Below are 13305 nucleotides of genomic sequence, written 5' to 3'. Positions count from 1 at the left end.
ACCATTGTTGCTAGATAAATTAAGTCCCTCTTGCATAGGCAAGTTCCCGCGCTTAGAATTCTCCATCTTGAATCTCTTCAAGATCATATCTATATAAGCACTTTGACTTAATCCAATCAACCGTTTACTTCTATCTCTATAGATCTTGATTCCAAGTATAAATGCCGCTTCACCCAAGTCTTTCATTGCAAAACACTTTCCAAGATAAGATTTAACGTCTTTCAACATTGGAATGTGATTTCCTATTATCAATATGTCATCGACATACAAGACAAGGAAAGTAACATTACTCCCACTTACTTTGCGATATACACATGGCTCATCAGGATTTTGAACAAAACCAAACTTTTTTATTTCCTCATCAAATCTTTTATTCCAACTTCTTGATGCTTGCTTCAATCCATAAATGGACCTTTGAAGTTTGCATACTTTCTTGGGATGTTTTGGATTGACAAAACCTTCTGGTTGTACCATATAGATTTCCTCGTCTAGAAAACCATTCAAGAAAGCGGTTTTGACATCCATTTGCCATATCTCAAAGTCATAGTACGCTGCTATGGCTAAAATTATCCTAATAGCTCTAATGTCCGCAACAAAAGAAAATGTTTCTTCATAATCAACTCCAAAAAGTTAAGTATAACCTTTTGCCACAAGACTAGCTTTATAGGTGTGTACAATTCCATCCATGTCGGTCTTCTTCTTGAAGATCCATTTACACCCAACGGTTCTACCATTTGGTGGAAGATAAACCAAGCTCCAGACTTGATTATCTTTCATGGATTTCATTTCCACATTCGCAGCTTCAAGTCATTTGTCAGATTTGGGATCTGATAATGTAGCATTGAAATTAGGAGGTTCATTCAAATCTCCTACTACGTGTTCTTCAGATTCAATCATAAGATTTAATCTTTCACGGGCACGTATTGTCCTTGAGGACCTACGAAGTGGAATCGCTTCATCTTCAACTTGATATTCATCTAGAGATTCATCACTTTGAACATCCCCCCCCCCAAGTTGAAGATTCCTAGTGCTTTCAGAAGTTGACACATCTTCTTGAGTTTCATCAAGTTCAACAATCCTCCCACTGTCCTCTTGAGATATGAGTTTCCTTTCAAGGAACTCAGCAAATCGATGTACCTTGACCGTGTTTTCCGTAGGAAAGTTAAGTAGTAACCCATCATTTCCTTTGGGTTTCCTACTAAGATGTACTTAACACCACATTCATGCAGTGTCTTGTTAACCTTCTTGGTTGGAACCATATTGAGAATGCGAACAGCAGTCTCAAGGGCATAATCCCAAAACGAAAAAGGAAGAGTTGTATGATTCATCATTGATCGGACCATTTCTAACAAGGTTCGATTCCTCCTCTCCGAAAACCATTATGTTGAGGAGTATATGGAGGAGTAAGCTGTTGAACTATTCCACAAGCTTTAAGATAATCTTTAAACTCTTGACCTAAGTATTCCCTACCTCGATCCGAACGAAGAATCTTGATGGTTTTACTGAGTTGATTCTCTACTTCACTTTTAAATTCCTTGAATGTTTTGAAGACTTCATGTTTATGCTTAATCAAATAAACATAACCATAACGACTGAAACTATCCGTAAAAGTGACGAAGTAGCTAGCACCTCTCCTTGACACATGTCTAAATGGGCCACATACATCCGTATGTATTAGTCCAAGTAGCTCTTTAGCCCTTTCCGGTTTATTTAGAAAAGCTTTTCTTGTCATTTTGCCTGAAACACAAGATACGCATTTATCAGATGATTCATCATTTGTTTGTTAGACACCGTCCTTTTGAAGTCTTTCAATGCGTTTCTTGCCAACATTAGCAAGTTGACAATGCCAAAGATAAGTCGAGTCCGAATTGAGCTCGACTCGTTTGCTAACATTATACATTGAGTTATCATTTGAATCACAACCATGCATTTCAATTTCATAAATACCATCACAAACAATAGCATTAAAATAATGAACATTATTACGAGAAACTGAAATTCCATAATCATTAAAAACATTAATGAATCCGTTGTTTTTCAACAAAGAAACTGAAATGACACCTCTAGTAATAGAAGGTGCATAATGACAATTGTCTAAAACAATTTTTAAACCACTAGGTAAAACCAAATGATAGTCGCCTATTTCTTCTACAGCTGCCGGTAGGCCATTTCCCACAAACAGTTGTAAAAATCTCGGCTTCAGTTTCCTTCTCCTTCTAAGCCCCTGTAAAGAATTACAGATATGAGTACCACACACGGTGTAGTAAACCCATGAATTCCGCTTAGAAAATGAATATAATTCAATAGTGAAGGTGCTCGAAGTGCTAGCCGAACCAGATTGCTTCTTCTTCAACTCAGCAAGATACTTTGAACAATTTCGCTTCCAATGTCCCACTTCATTGCAATGATAGCAAGTTTGGTTTTTGGCTGTATGTTCCTTTTTCGCCGGAGGGGTCTTCTTAGGTTTAGGAGTAGCAACTTGCTTTCCTTTATCCTTTTTGCCCTTTCCCTTCGGTTGTTTATGTTTTTGGACCCTTCCCCCCTTGATCATAAGAACTTGGGGTGTAGCAGATTTCTTTGGAAGCTTTTTTTCATACTCATCCGCCAATTCTTGAGTAGTAGCATTGGCACCCGAAACAACGGGTCTCTGCTGTTCAAGGATATGGTATTTCCCCTCAGCTCTTAAAACAATCCTTAGCTGACGATACCAATCATTGAAGTTAGGTCCAGAAAGTTTTTTTCTTTCTAGCATCGACCTAAAAGCGGATTGATGTATGTTTTGAGTAGGATTTGTTGCCATCAACAAAACAGACAAAAAAGTTCAATTATTGATATTTTCGATAATTATCCTTAAGAAATGTAATTTGCCCTTGTTAAATTCATCTAACAAATTACTTTCACTAAGGCTAGGATCCAACTTGACATACAGTCATTTCATCTGTTGATCATCTAGAAACGACAGTATTCAAAAGGTAATCGTGAAACGATAATTGCATTCATGCAACTCCTAGAGTTATGGGACTTACAACAACACTGTAAAGGGGTATTAAGTGTTTTGTAAACATGTTTTGTCCCATCTTATGCGACGGGTCAAGGATCTCACCTCTTAACTCGTTTTAAGTCGCCCAATTAAGAACATGTAGATAGTCCACCGCTGTCTCACAACGAGTGATAATCTACCTTGAAGAGATACAATTCGCTTACGGTCTCACACAGAGCGAAAAGTACTGGCAAGTGTTCTAATCAAAGCAGGTGGCAATGACTTAACTTTAAATGGGTAATCCATTTGATGTGAATCAAAAGTTTATGTATGAAGACTCATGCATAATCTTCATAACATAATATTTTAATAAAATCTTTTGTACAGTCTTAATAACACAAGAGAGCTCGGTAGCTCCATTTGAACGTACAAAGAAGCCCAAGGGCAAAGGTTTGCGATGAACGCAATTAAAAACCCGCCCTTTTAAAAGGATAACGCACTCCGACTTATACCTCTCTTATAGTTTGTTCAAATGGGTGAGCCGGTGTATCTCAAGGTTGTAAGACTCCAATTTTATTAATGAAATCTCTATTTCGATAGTTCTTAGTCAAGTTTATATTTTCCCAAGAAAACAATTTATGCATCACCTTTATAAAACTTATAAATAATACAAAAATTAATAAACTTACTAATTACCGAACTACTTTAATCAAGCAACAAGTTAAGGTAAGCCACCTAAACATGGTCACTATGGTTCATGCATATGTTTAAATTCCGGCTCCCCCTTCCGAAAAAGAGGACCACGTACATCAAGTTACCTTGATCGCGTAAGCCTTTAAACAATTTTAATTAACAAGTAATAACACATAAACATGCTGACTGGAAATTTCCAGCAGCTTGACAAGCAGTTTAGACCTGTTTCTGGTCCGATTCAATTTTCATCCAGAACTACAAAGTTTTAGCCCTATGTGTTGAGCATCTACTGTCCAAAGCACAACTTCTAACTCATTACCTATTAAAAGATATGACATTTTTAGTGAACTATCGCAAATCAGAAAATCACACAAAAAATTCACATAGTCACACAATTATCTAATAATTAACCCTAATTATTTGATCATCATGCTTTGCAATATATATATCTCTATATATCCAGTAAAATCACAATTAATTTTGCATTAATTCCTTGTGATTTTACTATTATTTAACTACTCTACATAATTAAGAAACACGTAAAATGCAATTTATAACACATAAATCATGTCAATTCAAAACTTGCCATACGGGTTTCAATCCACCATTGAATTAGGTCAAATTAATTAAACAAAACCCTAGATTTTATTTAATTAAAAATGATTTTAATTAATTAAAAATAAGAAAACTCTTTTAATTATTTAAACAATTAATTAAAAACCAACCATTAACCCCCTTCCAAGTTTTGATCTTTGTAATTAATGGATCACATATGTGGCTCGTGATACCACTGTTAGAATATGACATATATAAAACATATAATCACGAGTATGCTCAACGGAAGAATCGAAACATATATGCAATTAAATTAATTAACAAATAATAGAATTGAGACGTGTACCTTATGCAAAGCTCCAATAATATAAGATAATATTATTATAATGATGAATTAGGGTTTAAAGGAAAACTCATCTACGATCGCACACTAGACACCTTTATATTGTATGCAAGTACCCGAATCACGAACCAAACAACCCTTTTGTTTAATACCCTTTGATCGAATCCCTTGCTAAACCAAAACCCTATTGTTTTACTAGCTAAAGTTGAAACCCAAAACCCTATTAAAGGGTTCGGCCGATCAAACCAAAGAGAGAGGAGGAAGAGAGATTTTTGCTTTGTGAATTGATCTGAAAAACCCTTAGATTAAGCCCTCTACTTATAGGGTAAATCCTTAGGGTTTTTAGCTTGGTGACCAAGTAACTTCAAGGCTTTAGAAGCCTTAGAAGTTTCGGGCCCCCTATAGAATTAGAGCCCAACTCTAATTTTCATATTTCACAATTATCTTCCTTTTAATTAATTAAATATAATTAATCCCTTAATATATATTTAAATTAATTATCTCGTGATTATATTTTAATTATAATATTATACAATATATTAATTAATAGAGATAATGGCACCAGAATGTAACCAACTATGACCAAAAGGTTATGTAATGTAACCAACTACTAGACTAGCTATGTAGTGTAACCACCTTTGCTTTTTGGGTTATGTAATGTAAGCAACCAGATAGAAAACAAGTTGCCAGTTACCACTTTCATTTTTTATTGGGATAATGACAACGGAATGTAACCAACTATGACCAAAAGGTTATGTAATGTAACTAACTACTCGTCTAGCTATGTAGTGTAACCACCTTTGCTTTTTGGGTTATGTAATGTAAGCAACCGGATGGGAAACAAGTTGCCAATTACCACTTTCATTATATATAACAATTATAGATACCACCAGTTTTGATCTTGAAGATTCGATACGGCGGTTTTGATTTTGAAGAGTCCGACAACAAGAGACCTCTCTTTTCTATCAATTTGAGTTTGAAGATTTGTGGGTTTTATTGAGAAATCAAATTTGTGTGTAAATGGCTAGATTAATAGATGAATATTTATCGAGTAGATGGTGAATGACAACAACGAAGAACAACACTAATCTCTGTCGACAGTGAAGAACAGCATCAGATTCCGACAACAAATTCCAGCGACAGTGAATAATAGCAATAGATTTCGGCAACAGCAGTAGTAGCAGATCCCACCAACCAGCAACAGATTCCGACAACACTGAACAACATCAACGGATTCCGTGAACATGATCAGACTTTTTTGAGCTTTTGCATCATTCGTTGAGCCATTTCCATTCGGATCTTTGACAATAGTTGTGGAATCCAATAAATATTGACATATCTGATCATGGTATAGTGTGGTGATTAATATTATAGAATGAATCGGCATGGTGAAACCATTTGTCTACGAAGGCGAAGGAGAAATTTATATAAATATAGATATATAGTGATAAATAGAAGATGATATATTGATTGATGATATGATGAATCAGGTGGGTTAATATATTTGGGTTTAGATAAAAGAAGCAAAAGAAATGAATAATTTTATAATTTTATTTTTGTTAGTGGAATTACAAAGGTGGTTACACTACATATCTAGTTGAGTAGTTGGTTACATTACATAACCCTTTGGTTATAGTTAGTTACATTCCGGTCCATTTTTCCTAACTTTATTTTTGGCTTAACCGGATAGAAACTTGCAATAGCAGGTAACTTACATGACATAACTCAAAAAATAAAGGTGATTACACTATATAGCTAGTCAAGTAGTTGGTTACATTACATAACCTTTTGGTCATAGTTGGTTACACTTCGGTGCCATAATCCCTAATTAATAATATAAGGTTATCATGTCATTTCGTATGACCCCATAACCTTAAATTATTTCCAAACATACGTTTTATAATTATCATGATCACACAATATTAAATTATCTCCATAAATTAATGATATGCAACTATCATTGTCATCTAAAATTTGATAACAATATTTCATTAACAACATGTTTTAAATTCTAACATTGGACTTAATTTAGATATTGCATATACGACACAATCAATTATTGCCCACCACTACTTTGTTTTATTTGCTTACTAACGAACTCATTGTATAAACCATTGGCTTTTTTAAGTAAATTCTAGCCACATCAGGCGCATGTCCTTTCAGTTTGATAAACATATTTACATGTTTTTCAAAGCAGAATAGAGGAAGTGAATTGTACCATATTTTTTTGACGCATTTATCACATTATACATATTTTGTAGCATATCGTACAAATATATAATGCATCACAGTGGTAAATTAATCAAATTCTGTGGTTCGAAAATCACCTCCCAATGGCTAATACTATCAATTTTGATGCGTCTACGTTGTGTTTGAATTCTGACAACGCCCTAAAAGATTTAATTTTCCATGTAAAAATGTTATAACGTTACTAAGGTCATTTCGGCATATTTACATGCGGCTCGAACCCTTCACCCATAAAACATACTTAAATCTCATAAAGCATGATTGGTATGTTGCATTATTTAAAATAGTGACTCGGTGTTAGTATTAGACGATTACTACTTACTAGCTAGCTCTAGAGAAAAGTTTTAATGATCCATTTTTACTACACACATTGAATATGGACAAACAATAACATATCTAGACAAATCAAAGGGACAAAATAAAACTAAGAGACACCCAACACATTTAACTAGAAAAATTATTGCATTTTGTAGACAAAAGTGAGAGTGTATCACACGAAAAAAAATCGTTGGGAGTACAATGAGAGCGGATTTTAGGGCAACATTCAAAGTCTCCAATAGATGATAAACCCTAATGCCAATAATTTGATTGGACTACACAATGCCACGCAGCCCAATCAATTTCCGTGAATGTTTTTTGGACAATAATAATTATTAACTTTTGTTTTGCAACAATAATAAGCAAATTAAAGTGTATCAATTTATTTGGTTAGCACCACCATAAGTTGTACCCGTAAGAAATCCACCGGATGAAGATGCATAAACATTACCAGATTGTTCAAGGACTCCCACATTCCTTCCACTACTACTACTACCAAGATGCAATTCCGAAAAATTTGGGTAGTTTGTATGATCTCTTGTCTGAACTCCTTGATCGTATAGGAAACCTTTGAATATATGTCCGCCAATCGTCGCACTTGCTTGGTATGCGTACTCGTCTTCACCGTCTTCCACCGCCGTCACTCGCACACATTTGAACACTGCCGGGGCTCGTACTTGTCCCGGCAATGTTTCCTTGAAACTTGCATCTAAAAATTATAACACCCATAAAATGTATACATATAATTAAGCTTCTATATAAGCTTTAGTCGTTATAATTAGTCACTTGAGTAAAATTTGACCCTTCCAAATATTAGTTACATATACATGTAGAGTGTGACTATTTGACTATTTCAAAAATATCAAACTTGTCATAAAAATATATACTAAAGTCTTTTCATTCTAGATAAATATTTGACACTCATCATAGTAATATAACAAGTTAAAATAGGGAATGTAACATTTCATATATATAATAATTGAGAAACAAGCTAAGGAATTATTAATTTAATATATGTATATATATATATAAGTTCAAATATACCTTGATGATGATGACTAGAACTAGTATCAAAACTTCGAGGAGGAGTGTTGTTTGAAGTAGAAGTGTGAGAAGTGGTGGTTGTATGAGAAGTGAGACGAGGCTTCTTAGGACCAGAAGTAGAAGCAGATGACACCGTGGTGGCTCCATTACCATTATTAGTGGGTGTTGTTACTTGTTGCCTTTCACGCCGGCGAGCAGCGGGTACCCATGTGCTTTTCACATGTGTTGCACAATCAAACCCTCTACTTTTACAACAAGTCCTACATCTTCTATGTGTACAATCTTTTTTCGCTTGGTTTCCACAATCTTGACATGTTAATGTGGATCCTGATGTTGATGACGTCGACCCCCCACCACCACCACCACCTTGAAGAAACCCGTGATCCGAAATCATGGGTTTGTTCAAATAATTTGGATGTTGCTGCCAAAACTGAATGCTATAATTATTATTGTTGTTGTTGTTACTATTTTTGCGAGTGTTTAACATATCCTCTTCAATGTTGTTAAGAAGAGGAGTTGCGGTAAGAAGTGGAATGACGCCAACGCCAAGTGCTGTCGCAGCCGCACTAGCGTTGGCGACGGACACATTTGAGTGTGAGTGGTGGCCGTGATGATCGGCCACCACATACACATGATCACGAAGACCTAATATTCCCATTTCGGGTAGGCCGTAGTTGATCTGCCGGGATGTGGACGATGCAGACCACATCCCGACAGACGTTGTCCCGCCAGCAGTGGCGGGACTAGCATTGAAACCCAAAGAAAGATCTTGATCTGAAGGTCTAAGAGCTGATGATGAAGAAGAATTAGTAATCCAATCTCCAAAACCACCTGAATCCGAAGGCAGCCTACTACTCCTGCTAGTAGCCACAACTGCTAATATTTTTATTTACAAAAACTTTTTTATTTCATTTAAAACAAAATTTATATTTTCCAAAATCCAAATCTGAATATAGGGTTGAAAAAAGATACAAGATCTGAGAAGATCTAACAAGTCTGTGAATAGAAATGGTATGTGGGGTCACTGTAATTCCTTTCAGAACAAAGAAGATTTGCAGAAAAAGAGAGAGACTACACACAAGTATATGCAATTACTACTCTGATATAGAAACTGATAGGAAGATATGCAGCAAGATCAGAAACACTGCTACTACTGCTAGCTGTAAATTAATTAATTAATTAATGATAATTAATAAACTAGTAACACAAAACATAATAAATTGACTTTTGCAGAGACAGAAAAAGGAGAATGAAAGGAGAATATATATCATACATGTATGTGTTTTTTTTTTCTTTTTAATATCTTTATAGTAGTGAAACTAACACATACTTGTAATGAAAAAGACTAGTTCAACAAGCATCATGATCACTATGAGCCAGTATGAGGGGCTTAAGAAAATACTTTTATGTAATGTGTTTATTATTGTTATTTTCTTTTTAGTTCTTGGAAACTGGAAAGTGAGTGAGAAGTGGGTGGTTTGGGGTTCTTCTCTTTTTCTTTTTTATCTCTCTCCAATAATCAAACCAATAAAAGGGTATAAAGACTTTTGTTCTCTGGTTTTTTGTAATTATTTGGGCTACTACTGCTGCTAGTCTACTACTCCTACTTCTGTGCCCTCTTATGTGTACCAAACAATACAATTCCCACCTTCTTATTTCATGCGTGTGGACACTTGCTTGATGTAAAGCTTTAAAATCATCCTTTAACCAATTTACATTTAATGATAAATCAACATGATTGGTATGTTTAAAATTGTGCCTAATTGTAAGATAATGACATGTGGAAAAATCAGAGTTTAAGATTAGGAAAGAGAATTATTGCATTCCACATGTCAAATTTCTAAGGTTTTAGGCATATCTTTAGACACACCAATTAGGTTGATTAATCATTTTCCTTTTTTAAAATACTTTTTCAACTACATCTTTGTTATACAATAAACAAGTATATTATATACACGATTATTACCAACAAGTAGTTAGCCTAGTGGTAAGGCAATCACTTGATAACATTAAGGTCCCAGGTTCGATTCTCGTTTGACACAAAAAATAATTTATTTAAGATACATGTTACCAATGAAGCCTAGACCCACATGTGAGGTTTAAATACGCGGGTTCAATCCTGCGAGGCGCCCAGATCATGTGGAGATTAAGATATAAGTATTGTACCGGTATCATATGACTCATGTGGGGTGAGTCGATAGATATCCAATTGTGGTACCGAGACTAAGGTTCCCTTCATTACCCTAATATACACGATTATTATATTATTTAAGAAAATAAAAGATGAAATAAAAACCTCAACTTATAATAATAACCTTTTATTTTTATTTGATTTTAATAAATTTCTTTTAGAGGCAAAACTTATTTATAATACGAGTATAAAATAGCAAGATGTTAAGAGAAATATAAAAAGAGAAAATAGACGTTATAAATTAAACGAGTGTCTAGAATTTCATTTTGAATTTTTACGGTTAACTATAATAAGCTCGTGAATTTTATTTTCTCCATAATCTATCTCAGGTTTACTACTTTAATTTGTTAGAAAAAATTGTGTCATTTCCAGTGCGTCAGTTCAAGAGATAACGAGGATTATCAAATTGATTGTCCTCAACTTGGAAGTTGCGACACACGTGCTAGCAACTTTGTACATAAAATGTCCATTGTTTACAATGCATATAAGAATGTGAGACAGCACCAAGCAGAGCCGATGAAGCCAAACTTGAGTTGTCATGGTCTGTTGTTTCAACATGTTCATTACAAAAGGGTTATAATACAATGAGTAATGCATTATGTAGTTTTGATTTTCGTGGGCAGTCGACAGTCGTGAAAATCTAATTCCCGAGTCGAATATGTTTGTTTTCAAAAGAGCTTATTTATTCCATGAGAAAGTCTATGGATGAAGGACAAAACGTGTCTATGATAGAATAGACACGATTGACTTAAGTGGGTATTGAGCAGATCTTTGACCTGTCCATATCCATTCATCATTCCTGTTTGTAAAATCTACATTTTGTAGCTTCAAGATAAGGCGATTTAGTTGTGATATTTCTATTTGCAAGTTAGGGGTTCGCAACCAGTTCCAACTCCAGTTGTTTGTTGTTGTTGACTTCTGTTTTCTGCTTGCAATACTGCACCATTACAATATTAATTTGACTCAAATGCTATATACCCCAATGCCCGTTAGAGAAATAGACTTGATTTGCAGCAGCTTGTGTAACTTTTGTTGTTACTCTCAAGTAGCATTTGACGATCATTAACGGTCGTAGAGAAAACATTCTAACTCCCTGTTAAAAAGAAGAACCTGATTTGCAACATTTTTGTATCTCATTGAACACCCAAACAAAACTTAATGGAAATTAACTATCGTTAGATTTGTTGTAATACTTCCCAACAACAAGGTACCATTATTGCAAGATTTTAATACTAAAGGGACTAATGTCATAGGAAAAGGGTACAACATGGATTTCTACGCACAAGTTTTATATATATGTAAATGATTCGGTTTAAATTAAAACTTGCGTTTTACCCGAGCAGTGCAGTGGCGTTGCTAGCGTGACGGGGGTGGTGTAGTTATTATTGTAAAAATAATTAATGTAAAATGGGTAGTGTAGTTATTTTAGAACTTGATGAGTCTATGTTGTATATTATTTATAGATATTATAAGTATTTTAAGTGGAGATATTAAAATAATAAAAAAAAGAGTAAATTAATTAACTCATTAAAAGTATAATGGTAATTTCATATGAGGATAATTTTATGAAAGAGAGTATTGAAAAGTGTTAAGAAAGAGAAAGTGTGATAATTTTTATAAAATAGTATATATATTGAGAAGTATGTATATATTTTTTAAACTTTAGCTTAATTGTTCTTTTAATTTTTTTAAAATTTAAGATATATATAATGTATTTGTTTTTTTTGTCATTATTATATTGATGATTGATTTTTATATGTTATTATTTTATTTTTTAGAAAAAATATTAAGAGGCTGAATTGAAGGATTAATCAATTTTCATATTAAAACTTAGCACAGTACTCGCGCAATGCGGCGGTAGTTGTGGCGGCAACGGTTTGCTGGTAGGGGCGACTGTTGATGGTGGAGGTGGCGTCAAGTGGTGTTTATAATTGATGTAAAGGTAACTGATGTAGAAGGTTAGTAGAGATATTTTGAATAAATTACTGATATTATAATTTAATCATGAGTTAATTACATTTTTCGTCCCTATGGTTTGTACCAACTTTCACATACCATCCCCTAGTATGCGAAATTACATGTATTGTCCCTGAGTATGGAATTCTGTTAACAAGTTTGGTCCACGACCCAAATGGACGTTAAATTTGTGGTCACATGACCTTCAAGTCGAGGGTATAATCGTCTTTTCATAATCATGAGACAAAAAAGCTGCAATTAAATTTAAAACTTACATTTCTATTCCAAAAAGAAAAAAAACATTAAATCAATAATGTAATTAAATCTTTTTTTTATATTCCTTTTTGTATCCTTTTCCTTGCACATAAAACAAGAAACCAAAACTCATCATCATTTTCTATATAGTCTAAGCAGCCATAACAAGATGAAACCCAACAAATATTATCCCCAAAATCACATATTTGAACATCACGAACTGTCGATCTACGAAGTCGACTGGGATATTGTGTTTTCGGTTGCCTTACTGTGGCAAGGAATCCAACCGATCTATGTTTTCAATATGTATATATATATGTGTGTGTGTGTGTGTTTTCCTCTGATCTATATCTTCACACTAACCAATGGAGTTGTAGATCTATACACACACATATTAGGTTTATAGATATATGGGTGTATATATAGAGAGATAGAAAATGAAGGCTAGTGTGGTTGCGGTGGTTATGGCAGGGGCTACGGTGGTGGTGGGTTTATGGTGTTGATGCCGCTGCTGGTGATGGCGAAGGTGTGACGGAGAAACAAATCCCGCTCACTCATCGGAGAAATCAATTCCGGCTTGAATAAGAAAGACTAATCAAAGGAAATGAATTGAAGGAAGAAGGAAAAGAAAGACTAATTAATCCAGGCAAGGGTTAATTACATTTTTGGTCAATGTGACAGGAAATGACCATTATACCCTTGGCGTGCAGGTTATGTGACCAC

The 13305-nt window shown here is 34.4% G+C and overlaps 1 protein-coding gene across 1 annotated transcript; it reads right to left on the bottom strand.

Moving 5' to 3' along the window:
- Positions 1-7261: 7261 nt before the first annotated feature.
- LOC122603689 (protein LATERAL ROOT PRIMORDIUM 1) lies at positions 7262-9774 on the bottom strand. The gene is made up of 2 exons (XM_043776464.1): positions 8181-9774; positions 7262-7845 (listed from the first exon to the last, which is right to left on the bottom strand). The coding sequence occupies exons 1-2, from the start codon at positions 8887-8889 to the stop codon at positions 7514-7516; spliced, it is 1041 nt and encodes a 346-aa protein (XP_043632399.1). The 5' UTR covers positions 8890-9774; the 3' UTR covers positions 7262-7513.
- Positions 9775-13305: the final 3531 nt, after the last annotated feature.

The sequence above is a fragment of the Erigeron canadensis genome, chromosome 6, assembly GCF_010389155.1.
Source record: "Erigeron canadensis isolate Cc75 chromosome 6, C_canadensis_v1, whole genome shotgun sequence".
Classification (NCBI taxonomy): Eukaryota; Viridiplantae; Streptophyta; class Magnoliopsida; order Asterales; family Asteraceae; genus Erigeron; species Erigeron canadensis.
This window is presented reverse-complemented; position numbering and strand designations above follow the sequence as displayed.